At 40.6% G+C, this 22154-nt stretch overlaps 1 protein-coding gene across 2 annotated transcripts in view; it reads left to right on the top strand.

The window, feature by feature from the left end:
- Window positions 1-22154, top strand: part of EPAS1 (endothelial PAS domain protein 1) — a 114368-nt gene that overhangs the window by 57717 nt on the left and 34497 nt on the right. For both annotated transcript variants that reach the window (XM_040550879.1, XM_040550881.1), the window contains one exon: window positions 19735-19925. In XM_040550879.1, coding sequence (XP_040406813.1) covers window positions 19735-19925 — 191 coding nt within the window. The remainder of the gene's footprint in view (window positions 1-19734; window positions 19926-22154) is intronic.

Genomic DNA, 22154 nt, shown 5'->3' with positions numbered 1-22154 from the left:
GAATAGCTTAAAACATGCCTAAAAAAGAGGATAAAGAACAGCATTGGAACAACATAACATCCTTCAAGGGTTCTGTATGCATATATAATAATTTAATCAAACACAACTCTGTGGTTTTGTGGTCTTGAGAAAACTGGAAGGAAGGAAAGTGCTATTTCACTGTTCAGCTGTCTGAGATGCGGTAATGTCCTTGTTTAAGACATTGATTCTCTCTGTTTTCATTTAGATGTGTTTGGAAGCAGAACAGAGAAAAATGTGAGAATGTGCTATGCCATTTTCTCTAAAATACGAAAGGTTCTATTCACTGTGTGGAGAAAATAAAATCATTAGCATGCACTCTGTTCTCCTTTAGAAACATGTATTGGTTAGGTACAGAAGTTTCATTACCATGCATGCTGAAAATATGGTCTAAGAGCTTTAATTTACCTTCATCTGTCAATGTTAATGGACAGAGCAAGTGCTGGAGCTGCTGTAAAACAAATCTGTTTTCCTTTTGTCTGCTGTGCTAGATAATGAAATAAAAGCTAAATTATCACTGATAAAAGTAATTTGCAGAAAAGCAATGATAAAAATATAACAACAGAGCTTGCTATTAGCAGTTTAAATGGATAATGTTTGCTAGTGCTTCTAACCTACTTTTGTCCTCTGTTTTTTGTTGTCTTCTCCTCCTTCCCATGCTGGCAAGGGCCTTTAAAAAGGGTATACTAAATCCCAGCACGGGTATCTTTTTTGGGGGTGGTGGTGTAACTATTAAATATAATAATAATGTGTGTGTGCATATATATATACATATATATATATATATATATACAAACATATAATCTTTTTCTTTACAACAATATTGGCAAGTCCAAGCATGTTTATAGTGCTTTGAAGTGCTGTATCAGTATAATTTTATCCTCCCTAACTTTAGGAATGTATCTGCTAATGATGAATACTGAAAAAGTGGTTTATCTCATTGCAGCGCTGGTATCTCTTGTAAACTTATCCTGAATTATGTGAGGCTGTGAATTATGAACTAAGGTTGTGAACGCCTTAGGTCTTAGAGCCGTGTGTAGGTAAGGCTCATACTTCCCTTTTCTGTCTGTCTTGTGTTTTTTGTTGTTGTTGTTTTTAAATTTTTTGACTCTAAGATAGAAATAAGTTTGAAGCCATGTCCCAGTCACTCACATAACTCAGAAATGGGAAGGCAGGTGCACAGACTGCTGAGCCTGGTGGTTTTGTGTGCATTTTGCGATTCCAATGTGTCTGTTTAAAGAAACATAAACATTCACATATTCTTAAATCTTATACTTTACTTTTAAACCAGCCTTACTCAGTTGAAGTTGAGTCATTTTTTTAAATGGTTGGAATTCAAACTACTTTTATGACGGAAAACCAGTGTCCAGGGTAAAATATTAGCCACGGAATTTTTAGAAGAGGATTGATTTCTTGAGGACATGCTGATTGTTACATTTGTAGTCTGTCAAAGTATTTATTTAAAGACATTCAGTTATGCATGGCTACATCGGGAACAACTGCTAAACTCTAATTGCAGTACCTAAAAGTATTCTGTGTTTGCGGCCTGGATACTGCTGTACAGTGCTTGCCAGTTTGAAAATGTCAAGGACAGTTACACTGTCACATTCCTGAATGGCTTGCCTCTGACCATCCTTCAAAAAACCTGCCCTTTCTCCAGTGCTCCTTCTGCAGCTACTGCTGCCAATTGCTATTTTGCTCTATCGCTGCACTGCCTGCAGTCCTCGGGAAGCCAGGGGCCTTGCTCAGCTGGGGCCTTGCTGGGCCAGGCAGTCTGTGAAAGCATAGGAACTCACTTTACCTGCCCCAAAAAATAAGACAAGGGCACCTTGGAAGTTAGGGAAACTCTTACCATCTGTGTGTCTGTGCAGGGTATCGGCTGCAGCACGCAGTTCTGCTGCTGCTGGTCAGACAACTTCTCATAGGTGCAGGCTTGTATGAGGTACAAAGTTACTATTCTAATGTTTTCCTGTGCAAGAATGTCCTGATTTTCATGAGTAACGTAGGAGAAAATATCACATGTAAGAACTTCTTTATGAAGTACTTTTATCTGGCAAATATGGGTCTGTGTTTTTGTAAACTGCTTTACTATTTATTGTGGCTGAATACTACTGTTATAAGTATGATGTTATACTTCTTCCAGCTTTGCTTCTATATTATGCCTGTTTTGTGTTTTTCTTGTATTCCCTCTGCAGCTTCAAAGTGTTTAGGAAAAAAGAAAAAGTGTTCTGTTAAAATATGTTAATACGTCAGTATAGATCATTAGGTTCTTATTTTGTAATACAGTTCAGATAGATGAATGCCAGCTGTATTTCACGTAGTGGCCTTCAGAGATGCTTTTGTGGCATAATAATTAGATATCAATGTAATAGAATAATCACAATACCAGAATGGAAGAAAACCTAAATCTTACTTTACTAATATAAAACAAAATTATGAAAATTTTGTTCAACCTGAAACCATGATGGCAGAGGTCTGCTTGCCAGTAGCAGTTCTTCTGTTCCGAATAGCTGGCTGTTAACAGGCAGGCAGGATGTGATGCACAAGCTGATGCTTTTCGCAGTGTGTTAAACACAACTTCAATGAAGTAAAACTTTGAGTAACATCAAAGCTATATCACCATAGCTGGATAGCAAAGCAGTCTAACACATCGGCACTATGTTCAAGTGCTGGTTAACAAACACATCAGAGAACAAAATGGAGCAGCAAAATTGATGTTCATTTAGAAACAAAGGCCTGAAGGTGAACGAACTCCAGTGCACAAGCAGAAACAGGACTAGCTCCACTGTTGGTCTTATCTACATACGTATTTGTCGTCTTGTAGTTATGAATGGTTGTTGGACAAAGCTATTTCACTGCAGAAAATAGTCCCCTATTCCCTGATGACATAGGAAAACAGGGGAGAATAGACCACAAAAGCACTGAAAACAGCAGCATTGAAACAGGGAGAGCTTTAGGAAAATGGTCTCTTTGCTGAAAAGTCAGTGTAAAATGCATGGGGAGATGCACACTACTGCAGAACTGAGTCCTGAGACTAGCTGGTCTCAGCCTAAACTCTTGTATATCCCATTCCTCTTTGGGAGGAGGTTGCAAAGTGCTCAGCACCTCCAGGCCTGCTGAGTTGTGTTACAGTTATGCTAGAAAATTTACTATTTTAAGGGAATTTAGGTGAGCAGCCAGACCAGAGGGTAAAGCATGCAAGACCAGAGCTGTTTGGACTGACAGAAGTTTGTTCAGGCCAGAGGTAGGAAAAACAGTGTCAAAGGCTTTCCAGTAAATGAAATTGTCGCTACTGGAAGGGAGAGTTGTCCTTAGGAGAGCATGTAGCTTTCTGAGCAGGGCAGAGTGGTCTCGAATGTGCAAGTGCTAGCATGAGGCTTACTGAGCAGACTTGGGAGATTTGCATGGGTGAGGAAAGAGCAGCTTGGTGGGCAACAGCATAGGGAGGAGGGAAATACTTGCGTGAATAGAAAATAGATCCTGATGTAAAGTTGTGTCTGCATGGCTGTAGTCTTATATGTTTATGTGAAGGTATTACTGAATATAGAGGGTATATTTTTATCATTTCTAAAAGTTTTTATCCAGTAACTTTTCTTCTTGTGGGGATGAGATGTGGCTCCTTCTTTAGACCATTTCTGATTTACTAAGTCTTGGTACATCAGGCTGATGAAGCTACTGGGCTGACTGGACCCTTTTGATCTTAAAAGTGCTAACAGAATTTATCTTTGTCCTTCTGACTGTTCTCAAAACCTGGTTAATTAAGGTGATCACTGCTTGCATAACTGGGACTTAACAGAGTCCAGATGTTCCTGTATTTCAGCCACACTTGCACCTTTCACGCTGTGTGAAGCAAGACACTTAGGGTGAAAAGTTCTTCCACTTCTCCCTCTATCTAATTCTAGGTCTGCACTTAAAAATATTTTCCATGCCCTTGAAGTCTTTCTGCACCCATGGGATTTTTTTTGGTTGTCTCCTTTCCCCTTCCTCTCCCTAAGTCTGCTGACGGCACTCCCAAATCTTTCTCCCATTTTCTGAATTGTGTTATCTACTTCCGCCAGAGAAGGTTTGATAAAAATCTGGTTTCCAGTTCTCTCCATGCTTCAGGCCTCTTTATGGTAGAAAACATTTAATGAAACTCTGTTAGTGACCCTTCATGCTTTACTTAGAGAGGTATTGATTTCAAATATTCCTCAATACTTTTATATATTAATATAAATATATAGTGAATTTGTCAGTGATTTTTTATTATATAAGCTTTTTTTTCCCTATAATAATATATTTTTGAGGCACTGAAAATACTGTACCATAAGTTAGCTAAACATTCATTCTTTCCTGGACTATAAAATTGCATGAAATTTTCATTGCTTTTTGTAATGGACTTGTAGAAATAGTTATTTCTTCCATGCAGACCTCTTGTTTTGTTTGAAGTTCCCCCCAATTTGTTGTTTCTATCTACTTTATTTTCTAAATCTTTATGCTCCTCTCTTGGCAGCCAAGTAACAGAATCAATATAGAAACTTGGATGGTCCTGGCCACGCCGAAGTGTCTGTCTTCTTCTAGCAGCTGCTCTGATATAAGGAGCATGACATGTCAGAGGCAAATCTGAAAGCAAAGTTTTTTATGTTTATTGGCATTGGCACAAGACAAGAAAACAGAAGACAAAACCTATTTTGAAGAGGTGTGTTCTAGTTTCTTACCGATGGATAACTCCACTCCCCATTAACGTAGTGAGGTGAGACTAGGTCCCAGGGATGGGTGTGATCCCCCGTAGGGGCACTTGCGAATGGGAGACTTTGCCTTTGCAGCATTGCAGGCTAGTTCTTCGTCCTGGACTCTGCTGGGTCCCTGCTGTGTCCTCTTCCCTTGTAACACCGCAAGTACCATCGCTTGGATGGAATTTCTGATTATTTTTATTTTATTATTTCTTTTTTGCTGATCCCTACCATGTTTAGGTTCCTTGTTTGTTTTGGGGATAAGCGTGAATACTGGAAGTGTGCTCTGGGTTGGAGTCCGATGGGGCAGGCTTGCAACATCCTGAACCACATGTTGAGGGTGATTTTCCCAGTTGTTTTGTTGCTGTTTTGTTTTTAATGCTAAAATGAGGTAGTGCGGTGCTTAATATTTCAAGATGATCATTTAAGTAGCAGTAGATCCCAAAATACATGAGAAAGACATGTTTGGAGGCTGGCTGTGCAGAGTTGTCCTGAGTCAACCCGAAACCAGAGGGTATGCTCCTTGGCAATTCAGTTCTTCCCATGCAAGCACTGGGGAGATGTCATAAGGCAGCAGCAGGCTTACTTTATTTAAGAGCAGGCTTACTGGCACTACCTCTAGCTACCTATAGATTTTTACAGTCACAACTTGTCTGTAGAAATGTTCATGACAGGCAAAGTTGTGTGATGGTGAGTACTAGTGAACGGTGTAATTCCAAAAGCACCTAAATAACGATTTGCTGTGGCTGGTACATATGTAATGCAGGAGGAGCATTCACCAGGGTAGGTGCAAATGCTATTTTCTGGGAGTTGTGGGCTGTTTATTTTTTTTTCCTCTCCTCAAACCCTGCAGCTTATCTTGCTTGTTTCCCTGTCTTTCCTCTCCCTTCTGGCCAGACTCCAGTTTGTAATTCTGCATTCTTTACTGCCTGAAGTTTTCTCATTTTGAATGTTTGTTTTGAATTTGCACAGTGTTTTTGCACAGAACGTATCAGTGATGCAAGACCTGCTAGTTAGAAGATTTTTTTGAGAATATAAAACAGAGGCTGAAAGTCAAGTGGTATCGGGCTGGCACGCCTATATGCCCTAAATAACTTCAGACCTATAAAAATAGGCAGTGAGAATTAATTCTTATGCAGGAAAAATAAAATCTGTGCAAATATTTTGACAGTGAAGGTGACTGACCAGTAGAACAACATACTAAATGTTAGAGTGGGTTGGTTCTCCAGCCCTGAAAGTTGCTTAAATTGACTGGGTTGTTCTTCTAAAGAAATGCTCAGGTTCAAATTGTATTAATTCAAGTGAATCCTGTAACCTCTGATGTACAGGTTAGGCAAGTTGTCGGCATTCATCCTCTCTGGGCTGGTGAGGTTTGGCACTGTCATTCATCCTTCTCCCAGAGCTGTTAGTAAGCCGGAGCTTTGGGGAAACATGTCTTCATGCAGGATTTTAATAAAACACACTATAATCATAATGAATAAAATCCCTGCATCTGCACAAGCATGGGCCTGCGCCCTACCTCCACTCTGATTTGAAGCTTTATTGAAAATACAGTAGATAAGTGGACTTTCCTGTTTCTTGTCACACTGTGGACAAACTATACTCACTGTGCTTTCCAACACAGCTTTTTCCAACTTTTGTAAGATAAGGCTAAACAACCTCTTCTCAGCTATGATAAACATTTATTGGTAGATAATAAAGCTTTATTTAGTACTGTTCATAAAAATCACCTATTTGATCCTTAGGCAGTGATCTGAGATAGTGGACCCTCTAAGGCGAAGAAGTTGTCATTGAAATGCTCAACCAATGTGGGTTTGTGCTGTTAATGACTTGTTCTTCTACAGTCCTTGGAGATTTATTCCAAATGTTTTCAAGTTTTCTTTGAGAGACTAGTGGGAAGGTCAGCAGAAATTGGTGGCAGTCCATTACATGTATGAAGGAATGATAATAAGAACTAGGGGAATTTTTGATGTTGGTGGTTGTTGTGTACAGTGGTGAATAACACACAAAAAAAAGGGGAGTGAAACGATGTACATAATCTGTGTTTCTCTATGGTTTGTTATTTCATAAATGCACTATTTACAAAAAACTATACTAAATCATCTTGAAATCGCATACAATGGTGTGGCATGCCTTGCTCTTTAAAACTAATTATTGATGTTGTTTACCATACGCATTGCAGTGTAAAGGTTTCTTAATCTTAAATGCATTTCACACTGGTTGTTCCAGTAAAAGATTTAAATATTTATTCATGTTCTGTACTGTGTATGAAAGCACTTTATCTTTTTTTTTCTGTCTATGAAGGGATAAAAATTCTTTTATAACTGCTCTTGGCCATGGCACCATGTTTTGTACAAACATAGTTAACCACACTGGCATACAAATGCAACTCGAAAGGATACACTAATACAAGCTACGTTGCCTTTTGGATTCAGCTTGTACCCACACAGGTACATCCTGCTCACTCTGTGCCTGCCTCATCATTCTTTTGCACTGGCATTTTCAGTAGGCTTGTTGTACAATTGTTTCTCAGCATACCTCATCTTTGGCCTGTGTACCATCTCAGTTCTGTTTTCTAATGACAAAACCATGGGGTTTGGCAGTGAGTGCAGCTTCTCTCCCTGCCCCCCCAATTTTTTTTTCCTTTCTGCTTCTCCTGAGAAAGCAGTCATTCTTGGAACAGCCATTCAGTTTGGTTGATAAAGCTATTTAATTTAGAAAAGAACAAGAAGAAAAAAAGTTGCATTTTCCAAGAACTGCTCTAAGCAGAGACAAGGTATGTTTCCAAAACGGTGCTGGTAATTATTGAGACTGTCAGCTCAAAAAGTCTGAGGGCACCTTCGCTCTCGTCTTGGGGAGTACCATCTGTTTTCTGTAATCCTTGCAACCCCTTATGCATGTACCGATACAGTTGTGTACATTTCAGCATGTGTATCTTGGGCTGTCTTGTCAGAAATTTGGCTGCCTTACAGTTAGAATCAGAATAATGAAATATCGAGGTACCACGCCCTGACAGATGCGAACTGGAGCGTCACTGCTAAGCCCATGAAGTCATGCTGATTTACATGAGCAGAGAGGATGGTTATTCTTCCTGTGCTTGTTTCATTGCCCTGCTGATGCTGACTTAGGCACAACTGAAAGGCGAAGTTCTGATGTATGTCCAAAATCTGGATGATTGTAGTGTGCCTTTTGTTAAGAGAATGCAAGGGCTTTAATAATAAGATGATGACTGTTAATTATAATGAATTAAACAAAAAAGTAGACTATTTTCTGGAAAAAAATGAGTTTTATCAACCTCATACTGTTGTCATAACTATAATTTATTACTGTTCTTAGACTCCCCTCTCCTGTCCTTCTGGGGTGATGGGATGGTGATGAAGATGAGAATTAGGCCCGGTATATGCGCACATGCCCTGTTTGCTTAAATTTGGGAAATAAAAGCTTCAGCAGGAATAATGGCAAAATACTGATTTATTTATTAGTTCTGAAGTTAAAAAAATAAAAATTAAAAAAAAATGGAGAAATCTGGCATTGTGAATATGCCTTTGTATACGCTCTGAATGCTCCCCAGGTTTGGGGCCTCCATTCATTCATTATCATCTTTTACACTTGTCTAGAGCAGCTACCCTTTGGTTCTAGATACACAGAATTTTAAAGAGTTAGTAGTTAGGAGTGGGAAAAGAAACCCAGATAAAGCAAGAAATGCTGAAAGAGAACAGCTACATCCGGTTATTCACGGTTTGTAATACAACTGCAGACTGCCCTTATTACTATCAGTTCCCTTTGAAAGTCTTTGTGTAGCGAGCAATTAATTATTCAGGGCTACGCATCAGAAGAGCTGGCGGCCATTTCCTGACAGAACCAAGCCTTAATTTTTAAAATACTTGAAATTCTGCAGTTGAGCATGGAGAGGCCACAAGTGTTTCTTCCTCAAGTACCGGAGTTTCGACAGTCGCCCTCACTTCTGCCGTATCCTGCAAGGCAGGTAGCCATGAGAGCACTCACCATGGCACTGCCAGCAGCCGAAGGAAAGGCTTTGCTAAGAAATGATGAGGGTTTTGTTCGGATAAATAGCGACTTGTGCTATTGCGACTTGTGTGACTGGTGTTACTTTCTTTAGATGACACATACGTTGGTTAAGCTCACCTCTGGTGCAGCCACGCAGGGAGATGGTGATAGCGCCAGGGAGCGAGTCTGGCTGCCCTGGCAGTAGGAGCGCAGCGTTGCAGCGTGTGTTAGCCCAAAGCACTTGACCTGAGGCTGGAGCAGAGGAACGTCATATCTGCACACTGGGAACAGAGCAGCAGAAAATGCTGGCGTGATCACCGGTTGATTCTTCCCAGTATAACACTGCAGTTGTCTTAATGATCCAGACAGGAGGTGATTACAGGGGAGCTGTGAAGAGGTGTGTGTGCAGAGGGCACTGATTCCCCTGAAGTACATGGCTCCAGTTTGTGATTTAGCTGTAAATCTAGAAGAATTGCCTAACACTGCTGAAATGACTACTGCTTTTTTGGCCAGATAGGTGAAACAATCTCAACCTTTGGTAGGTGACTCATTTTCCTGTGTAGAAAGAGGAGACCAAAATCAAGCCACTAATCTTTTATTTTATCAGTTTAAACTAGTGACAGACCTAAATACCAATGGGAGATCGAAATCACACCATGTGAAGTTGTCACTATTTCAGTTTACCTGATGGCTTACTTAAGAAGAGACAGACAATTAAAGAGCCACTGCGTAAAGTAACAGCCCCCTGGAAAGAAAGCAGGGACTAAGAATGAGGTTTGTCCCAGGATGTTTGTACAGACAAAACTTGCACCCCGAAGGGCAAAAAAATGCAGCCTGGCTCTGAGGATTTACAATGGATAGTTGTTTCAGGAAGTCGAGGAAACTGCGTTACATGGAATAATCAAAATTTAGAAACATCAGTATTGTTGTTCTGAAGAATTATTATTCCCTCTTTGCCAAAGAAGTGGCTGTTTAATCTTTCTGGGTCTCTGGACATCCGCCTTATTGTGGATGTCTGCAATGACCAAGAGAGGGAGATGGAGAAACCATTAAATTGCATTGTAACTGATCACATATTAAAATGATATAGGTCCAAAAGGGAAAAAGAGAGTCAACATCATTCCATAAAGATTTGTATTGCAAGAGCTGTTTTCTTAACTTTATTAACAGAGGCGTTTAAAGGATTTGACACTTAGGGAAGGACAAGACGCAGCTTATTAACAGGCAAAGTAATGTTGATGATTGCTTTGAATTTGGTTGTCAGAGCACCGTGGAGGGCATCATCACAGAGCAGCCCAAAACCTTAGGAGAAGAAGGACATCATTTTGTGTTCTCAAGGCTGGGAGTGTCTCACCTGTGCAATCTTTGCTTTTCTGGTAACCTCACCGTCTGCAGTGGAGACAAGCCTCTGTGAAAGCCTGGCCTCCTTACCTTGAAAACTGGCCTCTAGCCTTTGAGGATGTGCTGATTTCAGAGACCTATTTCATTATGTATTGGTTTTATTGCTCCTTTTCTGACTTGCAGCCGTTCTATCTTAAATATTTTATTAGTTCTAACTACTGCCCTAATTGGTAAAATTAGCAAATGCAAGGCAAAACGCACAACTGGAATGCATTGTGGAAGGCCATTCACTTCTCTAACAATTTTTTGAGTTGTCACAATATATTTACTTTATGATCTCTATAAATGCTCACTGTCATTTCTTTACCAGCCAATGCAGTTTGAAATTTTGATGGCTTTACTCTGAAAATAAAGATATCTAATTGACTCTGATTATATAGAGAGACTGGAGACATGTGAGACTCCTGGTGGGGGGAAGGTTACAGTGGATGCTTGCAGACCTCTTACACAACTCTGCTTGGTGAAGATTTCTGCAGCATTATGGCTTGCTGATCTTTTTTTTCAGGGGTTGAAGAGCCTACAGCATATTGAAGGGTGGGCTGTTTGTTTTCCCTGTGTTGTTTTTTATGTACTGAAATATTGTAGTGAAAATAGCTGGGTGGGGTGTAATGAATGTTTTCAAAGACCTTCCTTTGAAAGAGGCTTTTTTCCAGTTCTTGGTGGTCACCACCCATTTTCCTGTTCTGTGCGCGCCTCTCTCATTGTTTCTATCCACAAAGGCCCCTTGTGTGAACCTGTCAGCGTATGTGCCAGTGCGACAAGATAAAATGTTGTGGGATATGTGTCTGAGCCTGGTGAAGCGCCAGAGATTTTAACCACAGGCTCCACAAATTTCAGTGGGTATTGCCCACATTGTAACGCAGCATTAGATCGTAAAATTCCGGATTTGTCAACAAGCTTCAGCGTGACTCCTTCAAATGTTTATAGTTGAGGGGGTTTCAGGCTGAAGTGCTACCAGGGTAGGTATGTGTGCTGGTGATATTATAGTCATGTGATGGTAATATTTGTCCCTTAGGCTTGAAATAAAGCTTAATTGAAAAATTGCCCTTGTTTATGTGTGCCATCTTGATAAATAATGCCCGTTGTGGTTGTGTACGGGCTGGGATGTGGTCAGTGTCCCATCTGAAAAACGAGGATGGTTTTGAGTTTAACTTCTGGGCCTGTGAATTGCACTTTGTTCACCTTTAGCTTAAACCCACTGGTGAGGAGATAAAGCACATCCTTTGGTATGTGTTTTTTAAAGTAGGTAAATAGTTGGGTTATCTAAAAACAGATCTCAGCAATACCTGCTGAGCTTCTGAGCAACAATATCTATGGACCTTTAGATTAGCTGTCAAAATTGACTGATTACTATAAGTAAAGCCACAGGATAAGAATCTGTAATCTCTCGGAACACAAATCATTGATAGAGATCTCAGGTCATGCATTGTCATAACCTTATCCCCGCTGTTGCGGTGCGATTCCAGCTCTAGCTGGGCTGCAGGTACATTTGAATGTGTGAGTGGAAACCATGAAGAAAAGCAGACTTGTACATTTATCACCCCCAAAATGGCTGTTTGGAAGCATGTTCAGTTTCAGCCATTACTGAAACAGTCCTTTTCCGTAGTGTTATTCAGTGGGTCTGTTTTTCCCTTTTAGTCTACGAGTTATCTCTGAAGCTTGCTATGTCTTGGCTGGTATCAAAGAGTTGATTGCCACAGGGAAGGAATCCATGATCCCGTATCTTGACTGAGCAGAGCAGTACAAAACCAGTCTTGGGAGAGAAGATTGAGTTTAGAAGCCTTTATGCTCCTCCAGTCGAGGTTTGGCCATGTGCTGGGCATTTTGTTTCTCTCACAATTTCCTTAGTATTTGAGAACACAGGGGAGTTGGTTCTCTGATCTGTTTAAGCGTTGGCTCTGGCTTTATGGGATGACCAGAGCCATCCTCCCTCTTTCTGTGGCTGGCACTCAGGCTTGCTGAGTGCACAGTGACTTGGTGAAGTAAACTGCTCTGACTGAAAACTAAGCCATGAGAAATGTTTCTCACCATGCTGCGCTCCTCTCACCTGAATCCAGGGAATGGGTTGAAAAGGCAAAAAGGCAATGCCTACATCTGCTCTACCTGATGATCAAACAACAGTCTGGCATCTTCTCTGCATGGCACAGTCCTCATACAGTTCCCAGGAGCTACATCTTGCCCCAGGAGCAACGTGTTTGGCGTATCTTCAGAGGTGCCAGGTCCATGCTGGCATGGTGACTAACGGACGGACTGCGCTCCCAACATCATAAAATAATAATCCAGGACCAGATTAATAGCTGCTGAAATCCTAACACTTATCTCTCCAGTTCAAGGTACTCATAATCCTAGAGAGAAATGGTAGGACATAAATCCTGTGGACATTATTTTGCTTACTGTGATTAAATTTATCATACTTTGGTGACATATTGCAAACCTTAATGCTTTAAAAAATACAAGGGCTCCAGCAGCATCAGTAAGATTCTCATCATTGAACTCCCAAAAGTACTTTTTAGCTGCTGTGATAGCTAGTATTCACAGTGGTACTTCAAATTGGAGGTACAAAGAGTTATCTTACAAGCTGCATAAAATGGAAGATGCAAATGATAAAAATGTTTTAAAATGTGTAGTTATAATGTTTTTTGTCTCAGCATCCCTTTTTTTTTCAGAAATGGATGCCAGGAATTTTCCTTGAAATAAATAAAATGCAAATCCAGTAATGCAGAATTTTCATATAGATTTTAGATACTATCAGAGCTTTGGATGTTGGGGAAGTTGGTCTCACATGTGGTTTTAAGGTTCATATGGGATTTCACAGAATCACAGAATGGCTGAAGTGGGAAAGGGACATCTGGAGGTCACCTGGTCCAACCCCTGCTCAAGCAGGTTTACCTACAGCAGGTTGAACAGGACCACGTCCAGGCAGCTTTTGAAGATCTCCCAGGATGGAGGCTCCACAGCCTCTCTGCGCAACCTGTACCAGTGCTCCATCACCTGCATGGCAAAGCAGTGTTTCCTTGTGTTCAGAGGGAACCTCTTGTGTCATGGTTTGTGCCCATTGCCTCTTGTCCTGGCACTGGGCACCACTGCATCTTCCTTGTACCTATCTAAAGATTTGATATGTTCCCTGTTCAAGAAAGCATACTCATGGCTATGTTACTGTCAGCTGTGGTGGTCCTAGAGTGATGTGGACTTAGTGAACCATCAGTATGCCCAGCTTAAAGACACCAAAAGTTTGGTGTGTTCTCTTAGGCCTCATCTCATGATACTCTACTTGTACTAGCCAATTCCCATATCACACTAAGCATTGTTTGGAAATGTCTAATGAGAACAGAAATGAGTTCCTTGCCCTTAATGTGAACTCTTCCCTGATCTGTCCCTGAGTTGTTCGTATTTCTCATTTTCCCGACTTTCATTAAATCAACCCTTTGGTTTTAAACTTGGAGGAAAGAATGGCATCACCTATTGATATGGCAGTTGGTGCCAACGTTTACTGAACTAGCCATGATTTGTTGTTTAGTGGGTATGTACATAAATTATAAGAAATCCCCTGATCAAACCCAAGGAGTCAGTGGTGAGATGCTGTAAGTTAGAGCAGCTTTAAAGGAAGGGTGGAAGGTATTTCATTTCCTTATTTTTGTAATGGCCTTTTCTGTTAGTAGTTTTTCTTGTTACCTTCGAACTCTCATTTCCTCTATTAACAAATTCCCTATTTTGCTGGAGTTTATATTTGTTTTGTCTGTGTACTGGGTGCAATATCCCAGTGTGCAACAACACTGCTTTAGCACTTAACAGCCATGAGCAGTACACATATTTTCAAACCATTTTTTTCCTCTCTGTCCAAGAATAACTCTCCATCCTCCTTCCTCCCCTCTTGCTGCTGTGCTGAACTCACTCATCTAGTGCATATTCAGATTTTAGAAATAATTATTTTCACTGGAAAGAGTTCAGGTATAAGGACAGATCTGTATGGCACTATGTATGGGTTTCATTGACAGCTTTCATATTTGGGCCTGAGTTCCTGGTGAGTGAGTAAATTGCTGTTTGTAGCACTTTTTATTTACTGATGGTCACTTTTATTACTTTAACGGAGGGGGCTTTCGAAAAGCACAGCATGTCATCCAGAATAAACTGCTTGTCGGGTAGAATGGTTACAAAGCTGTGTGAATACTTTTTAAAGGAATTTTAAGGCTAAGTAAGCATGACTGCTGGCTGCGTGGTGCCCATGGAAGCACGTATCTGGAGCCGTCAAGCTGTATGGTTCTGAGATAGCTATGGAGTGCCTCACAGTGAGAGAAACTCCTTTTTAGATAGTACGGTAGATTATAAATCATCTAGGGATTTGCTAAGCAGAAGGTAAAGCAAAATGTAAACACAGCAAAAAAATGGACTTGCTAGTTTGAAATAAATTGTTGTTGTTATCTAAGATAGTACTGCCCATTAAAATATTTTTATTGGTTTTTTACTGGTTTGAATTGGAAAAACTTTTTTGTGATATATTTTGTAATCCTTTCATCCCTAGAATGTATTTTTCTTGCTCTGCAAGTTAGCTTTTGAAACTTTAAGGCATTTTAAATGAGAATTTACTACAGAAATTTCATGTGACAGCTTAATTAACTGTGGATTCTTGACCTTTAAAGAGCTGGAGCTAGAAGCATTTAATAACCAGCCACTGGATATAAAGTAATATGCTTGCTGTTTTACTAGCTTGCATACAAGGCAGTCTGAAGCAAAGTCCAAGGGTCACCAAAATAGTGAAGGAAATAGAGGGAAGTCAATCTGAACTATGTATTTCAAAAGGTTTTATGTGCGTGTGTCACAGTGTGCAGGTATGAGTGAAGGCTACCAGATATAAGGTATTCTCATTCAAGGTGCAGGCTGTGATTTCTCTAAAATCTTCTGAGATCTGGGGCCTACAAGGTGGGAGAATAATTCAGCACAGTTACTGTGCTGCCTAGTCTTACACACGCATGGTATCGACCCATGTGGACTTGTTGAGAGCAGCAAAACCCTGAGCCGGAGGTTGGTATCTCAGCCTGGGACGCAGAGCAGGCTGCTCCATGAGTTTCAAGGAGGCCACCAACACTCTAGACATCGGGAGGATGGCTGAAGCTGACTATCCAGCGTCATCGTTGGCTGGGTAGGTACCAAGGGCTTTGACGGGTAGCCGCAGGCTGGGATTGCTCCTGCCTGCTGCAGGGGGTCTGAAGCCGCCGGGAGGATGGGTCCCCAAGCCCACATGATGGTTTTGCAAGGTTGTTTGGACGGGAGTTGTTATGTGGGGCTTCAGGTTTTTCCAAGCCTAGAGTTTCCAGTACTGCAGCCAGAGAGGCTGCTGAAAGCCAGATTACGATCTGAACCCCAAGCGAGCAAGCAAGGCCTTCGTCTGCAGGCATTCCCGCTGATTTCAGTGGAGCCGTGTTGCAAGGGTGCCAGGGTGAGTGAGGGGATAGGAATCCAGCCCCCGCCGGCACTCCTGGGCCTGCTCGGGTGCTCCCCACCGGCGGAGCCGCATGCTGGGCGAGCGTGGGTGTACCCTTTGGGCTGCCTTGCTGCCTGGGTTGGTGGAAGAAACGCAGAGAGCTTTGGCTCCTGTCAGCTTGGGAGCTTCACCTGAAACTGCCACACTTGCTGGTTGTTGGGTGTCGCTGCTTGCAGGCTGCAGCCCCTAACTTCTGTTTTCTGAAGGCAAACCGAATGTGGCCGGCAGCGAGTGGCCTGGGTCCTGACTGGAGACCCTAGGCCTGCTCCTGAGCTCCATCACCCTGTTTTCAGTGGAGATTTGAGCTTTCTCATTCCCCTGGTGTGATTTTAAGGGGAACAGTCTGTGATCACACTGCGATTACAGTGTGAGCGTGAGTGTCTGTGTAGCGGGGCCTGATTGTGCCAGGGACTCCTGAGAGAAAAAAGCCGTGAGGGAGGCTTCCCTGCAGGACCTCCCGGCCTTGTCAGTGAGCTTGGGTGGGTTGACCTGTGGTGGCTTTCTCCTCTCTTTTCCCTCTGAAGTTTTAAAAATCTGACATGGGTTTGGGTGAGGAAGGTTTCTGCCTTTGCTTGCGTCACTTTCTCCTAGCAGTGACGCACACATGTGCTCGATTTTGCCACATAAGTGGGCGGTTTATACACTGGGAGGGAATGATTCATAAATTAGCTGGAGCCTATGCCTTTGCTCTGTTGCCCTAATGAAGTGTGAGAAGGATTCAGTGTAGACCTTTCTGCCTGGCCCTCAAACAAGGTTGTTGTGGAGTTACGTTTTTGCTTTCTGCCTGCAGGTAGTCAACCCTTGCCCAGGGAGAAAAGCTCACCCAGTGAATAAAATGGGGGCAACTGCAGGGAGATGTGATGGCCTGCTATCTGCAAAGGAAAACCCTGCACATACTGCATTCTGCAGAGTTGTAGCACTTGACTGCAGGTTTTGGAGGCTTTTGTGTAACCAAGATGAATGAGGGCTAGATGATAGTCTTTGAAACAGGGAAAGAACAAACATACCTGTCTGCTTGGGGGAAATGCTATGGGGCGTGAGGCCAGGGGGTTGTTTTGTGCCTCCATGCACTTGTACTTGTCTGGCGAAAACAACAACACAACTTGAGGGTGTGCTGAGCTAGGGAAGAAGAGGAGGAAAATTGAGGTACAGGGAAATGCTTAACAAGCAAATTGTTTATTTAAAATGATAATGTGCAAGCAAGAACATCTTTTGATAGCAACCAAACAGGCTGATTCTTCCTCTCATTTTCCAAGTCAAGAAGACTCTCAAATGGTGTACGATGAACTGTGTCTTGTTTCAGAAAAGCTGCAAACTACCATCGGAGGCAGTGGTGAGGGAAGGCATCTGCAGCACAGAGTTAAAAATCATGCTTTGCTCATAGCATTACTTGTTAGAAATCTGGGGCATCCCATGGTTAATGAAACCAGCTTGTTGTCTTATTAGCCACCCTTGACAATTATATTTACAGAGGTTAGCAAAACTAAATATTTTTCTTCGTGGCTGGAGTGGCATCTTGAGAGACCCGACCCCCTCTTATAAAACCCATTTTTCCTGCTTGAATTGCGACATGGCTTTGGCCTTAGTTCCCAAAATTCAGTATTTAAATGAGGAGAGCTTGGACCGTGTTTTCCCCAAGTTGGTTCAAATGTGAAAATTGCAGGCTCTAGACTTAGAGTAGAGCTCAAGCGTTTGTGGTTCAAGTTAGATTTTCCAAGCTGCAATTGGAAATTCTCATAAATATTGCTGTGTAGCTTGCTTTTTTTGATTTTGCTTTGTTTCTAACCTTTTATTTCAATGGCAGAATTAGAAACTGGGAAGAATTTTTCCCAGACTGGAATCTTTATAGGCGCAGCATAGATGCATTTTTATTTAGAGAGAAGGAAGTACCTCTGAAAGTGTAATTATTTTACCTGGTACTCCCATTCCCTGCGTCTGCCCCAGGATGACATAAAGCATTTTCTGTAGTACCTTGAAAGACGTCTGTGTATGAAGTTGTTTTTGTTGTAGTTGTGGTTGGTTTTGTTTGTTTGTTTGTTTTTTAATGTGCATACAATCTGACTCCTACTTGACAAGGAAAAAAGTAAGAAGTTAGTGTTACCTTGTAAATATCTGATGCTTTATGTTCAGACTTGGATGGGTTGGTGCTCACTCCAGTGATGCCACTGAAGTCATTACCAAAGTTGGATCCTGCTGTTGTATACTGAAATGTGTGTTAGTCTCATCCTGTGCATACCTCCTCTATCAGATACCATGTTAGAAAATATTCACCTGGAGCAAAATATTGTGAAAGAGGTTTGCCAAAGGCTGATCATGGATCTTGAGAAGATATCGTAAGCATTTATTAGGCCCTGTGCTCTGTTAGCACACCCACTACTGAGCACCTGCCGTCCCACCTATCTGATCCCCAAGCCCATGCCCAGCTTCAACTGTTCTGCAGCATGGGAGCCCTGCTGATGTGCTGCGAGCAGATTTCTGCTTTGGAAGATGCTGTTGAATGCCCAGCCTTGCATGTGCCCCAACAAACACCCTACTGTTCCTTTGGTCTTAGCATTTAACATGTACCCTGGCTATTTTACTTTCATATACATTTTTTAAGCGACATGAGGTTTCCATGCTAGAAACTTCTGCAGTCGGTCTGGCTCTTCTAGAAATGGTCATCTTCTCTAAAATACGTTAGTATGTATTAAAGTTCTTTTTCTATTTTATGCAGTGTTACATTGTACCAGCCACGATTTAAACAGCATCTAGGATTAAGTGTTGTGGTTAATATGTCACATTGTTTGTTTTCATCGTCTTCTTCGCATGAAAGAATATAGTTTAATATCCTAGTGTGATGGGGATTTTTTTTTTAAACTTTATAGACTCATTACTTTATACTAACATTGGAAATAGCAGGTTATGATAGGCTTTTTATTTAGAAGCCCTGTCAAGTGGGGAGCCACCAATGGTGATTCTGGAAATGAATGTGCATCAGCAGAAACAGTGTGGTTGATCTTTTCCCCAGCCTGTGCTCATCCAAGCTGTGATATTTGCACTAATACAGTGTTACAGGAGTCTGCTAGAAAATAAATCCATTATGTATTGAAGTGACTGAGGTGTGAAACATCGACTCATGCAAGCGAAGGAAACTTGTAATATCAGCAGAGCTACCTGGGTTTGAAATGGTAGTATTTAAGCACAGGCTCTTCGCGCTCCGAAATAAGAATCGTACTTTATGAAACACTAGTCAGTGGAGTTTGCTCTTAAACTAACCCATCCCAAATCCATAATGAATGTAGCCTTTGTGTTTCTCACACGTTAAATTTAGCTTTGTATCCCTTGGTGGCTTAGTTTTGCATACTTGCTTCATAAAATGTCTTCCCCTTTGTTATTTCCTGCTCTTCTGTTCTCTGTAGAGTTTGAGGGAGGCTGACTCTGTTGGCCTTGTTATTTCTCAAGAAGAAGCCCGTTCTCATAGACAATGGAGAGAGGGTGATTTCATTAGAATAGCTTTTACTAAGGAGAGGTAGGTTTCTTGCATGCAGTAGTATTTTCTTTCCCGTTTTATATTCTTCGTGGTTGAGGAAAGTTGGTTTTTCAGAGTACTGCTAAGGGCTGAGACAGCTGTATATACAAGCACAATTGGATACCCTATTATTACCTTTACTTTAATGCAGGGAACAGCAATTGCAACTCATTTTATCAATGACACAGCCACACACTCTGCCATTTCTCCAGCTTTAAAATTGATTGTCATCTTGTCCTGGAGTATTTTTCAAGTAAATAAATACAGACTGAACAAAACAAATTTAGATATACAATTTTTAACATTTCCTGAATCCCAGGAATAATAGTTTGCTATTTTGTTTTGAATCTCTGACCTAAGACAGATCTTGTACCTGTCACATTCAACAAGGACTCAGGGGGTCCAAAGGCTGATTTTCCCGTTGCAGCAGTTCCCTCCTAATTCCTGTTTTTAAAGGAGCAAATAGATATTAGCTTCTCATCAATTGAGTTTAAATCAGTTGACAGAATGGATTCATCACTGTTGAGACTTACTCTTCTAAATGCCTCTCTTAAGTCGTGAATTGCATTTCAAGAAATGCTTTTTCCTTTCTCTCCTTTACCTGCCAGGAGCAGTTCAGAACGGAGGAAGGAGAAATCAAGAGATGCAGCAAGATGCAGAAGAAGCAAAGAGACCGAAGTTTTCTATGAACTGGCCCACGAGCTGCCCCTTCCCCACAGTGTCAGTTCCCACCTGGACAAGGCATCCGTAATGCGCCTGGCAATCAGTTTCCTACGCACTCACAAGCTTCTGTCTTCAGGTAACATCTGGCTAAAAGTTGTTAATGCTGGTTGGTATCAGCTTGGTGAAAATGTGCATGGTCATCTCTGAACACAAGGTCTTAAAGTGAGAACAGGACGCAAGTCCTTGTGTTGTGAGAATACAAATAGACTTAAAGTTGTTGTTTTTTTTCCATCAGAATTACGTATATTTGAATTGGGATAGGAAATGTGAGTGAATCTGGTCATATAAGATCTTCATTACCAAACTAACAACTGATGCAGTTCTGCATCTTTGAAAAAAAGAACTATAAAAACTATTGGATATGTTTTATTAAACTCATTAACAAGGCTTTGAGCTTTTAGGAGTTAAATCAGAATTCAGACATACACCTTATAAGCTTCTATGCTGAAAAAAGTAAATCAGGACTGGTCATGGCAAGCATGTGTGTGCCAGTGCATTCAAAAGGCAGCTTGAAAGTTCTGAAGGTCCAATATTTCATTTTAGAGGCCTGATTGTGCTATACACTGGTAATATATAGTAGGTTGTCCAATACATGGTAGAGTGAGATAGCTAAAGCGAACAACTTTTAAATACTTGGCATGAATGGATTCTATTTAATCAGTCTTAATTATTTTGGAGTAGTATGAAATGTGAACCAGCGTCAATTTCATAGCCTGTTAAAACCAATAAAATGAACAATGTTCTTGTTTTACCCCTATGTTTGCATAATCACTTTGATAGAAATCTATAGTTTGAGTAGCCTTTAAGATCAATGAAAACAACTGTATTTTTTCTGGGGGAACTTTCACACAGTGACTTCTGTGTGCCAAGAATATGTTAAAAAAGAAATCCTGTATTATTTGTGAAAGGTAAAGCCAAAATTTCATCTTTTCCTTCATTAATGGCAGAAATCCCAATAAGGTCACGATTGCACTTCCTCTCTTTAGAAAAGTTGAGTCATACCATAACAACTGCTTTAATAAATGCCATTAGGAAGTATCTCATTCTCTGGAAAAGTATGCTGTTGGTTAGTTGTTATTAGTCTCAAAGATATGACAAACTCAGTTCTATGTCTATAATTTTTGTAGCTTTTCTGGGCTCTGCGAAGACTATTTTATGAAATGTATGTTGTGTTTTATACTTTTTTTTTAAATCTTAGCTTATAGAATCTGATATTAATGTTTACTTCTGTAAGAAGAAAACTTTATTTGCTGAACAGCATTTGGAAATCATCTCTGATTTCTTCATGCAATTAATGCTTGAAGATGCATAAAATAGGTAAATGTTCTTAAAAATACTGTCCAGCGAGCTAATTTGTTAGTAGCTTTCTCATAAAAATGCAGCTTAAGCTTTACAAATATTTATATTAGATGAGCTAGAGACTGGCACAGAATAGGAAAAGCAAACTTCTGCAGGACTGTAACAGATAATATAAATAATGTTTGTGTCTGTGAAAGCTGAAATGAAATAGTTTGATGCTGTCATCATGAGAAAAAGATATTTGCTGACCTGGAAACTGCTCAGTTTAAAGTGAACTTTTCAAATACACTTACATTTCTTGACAAGGAAAAAATTCTACAGATAAAATATTTGTTTTAGTGCTTCTGTAGTGTCAAGACTTAAGCTCGTATCAATTGATAGTGATGACAACTACATATATTTATTTAATATTTATACATTTGCGTACGTTTCTGTTTTTTTTCTGTGACAGTGTTTGAAAAACAATGTGATTCATGTAGCTGATTTACGTTTTCTTGAGGTATCATCATGACCCAGCAGTTCGAAAGCAATCTGGCAGTGAAACGTTACAGTTATGACAGGCTGTGTTTCAATAATATTCAAAGCTTCTTCTAAGTTAGTTATTTACTTCGCCTTAAATCTGATCTGCTTCCCCAGTTACAATATCAGTTTGATTTAAGTCCTCTCATTAAAATTTGTGTTGTTAGTCAAATGCAGGTTTGTCCCTAAGATGTAGATCTGAATTTCAGAATCTTTAGTGCTTCTATTATGAGGAATTGAGCTTAAGGGGCTGCTTTTCTCGAAGAGTTGGGTATTATTTTCTGACATGGGGAACACATGGAAATGAAAGAACTCAAGCCAGAAAACCACTGGTTGTTTGTAAAGGCCTCATCTGCTACTTATATTCCTCTGGGTATAGCTAACATTTAAATTAGCCAAGCTAAACAAGAAGGCTGAAAATTTGTTTAGCCCTGAATATTTGAAAGATAAAATTTATCAGGCTTTGGAATACAGTGGCATAAGAGAG

This window comes from Cygnus olor, chromosome 3 (genome assembly GCF_009769625.2).
Source record: "Cygnus olor isolate bCygOlo1 chromosome 3, bCygOlo1.pri.v2, whole genome shotgun sequence".
Classification (NCBI taxonomy): domain Eukaryota; kingdom Metazoa; phylum Chordata; class Aves; order Anseriformes; family Anatidae; genus Cygnus; species Cygnus olor.
This window is presented reverse-complemented; position numbering and strand designations above follow the sequence as displayed.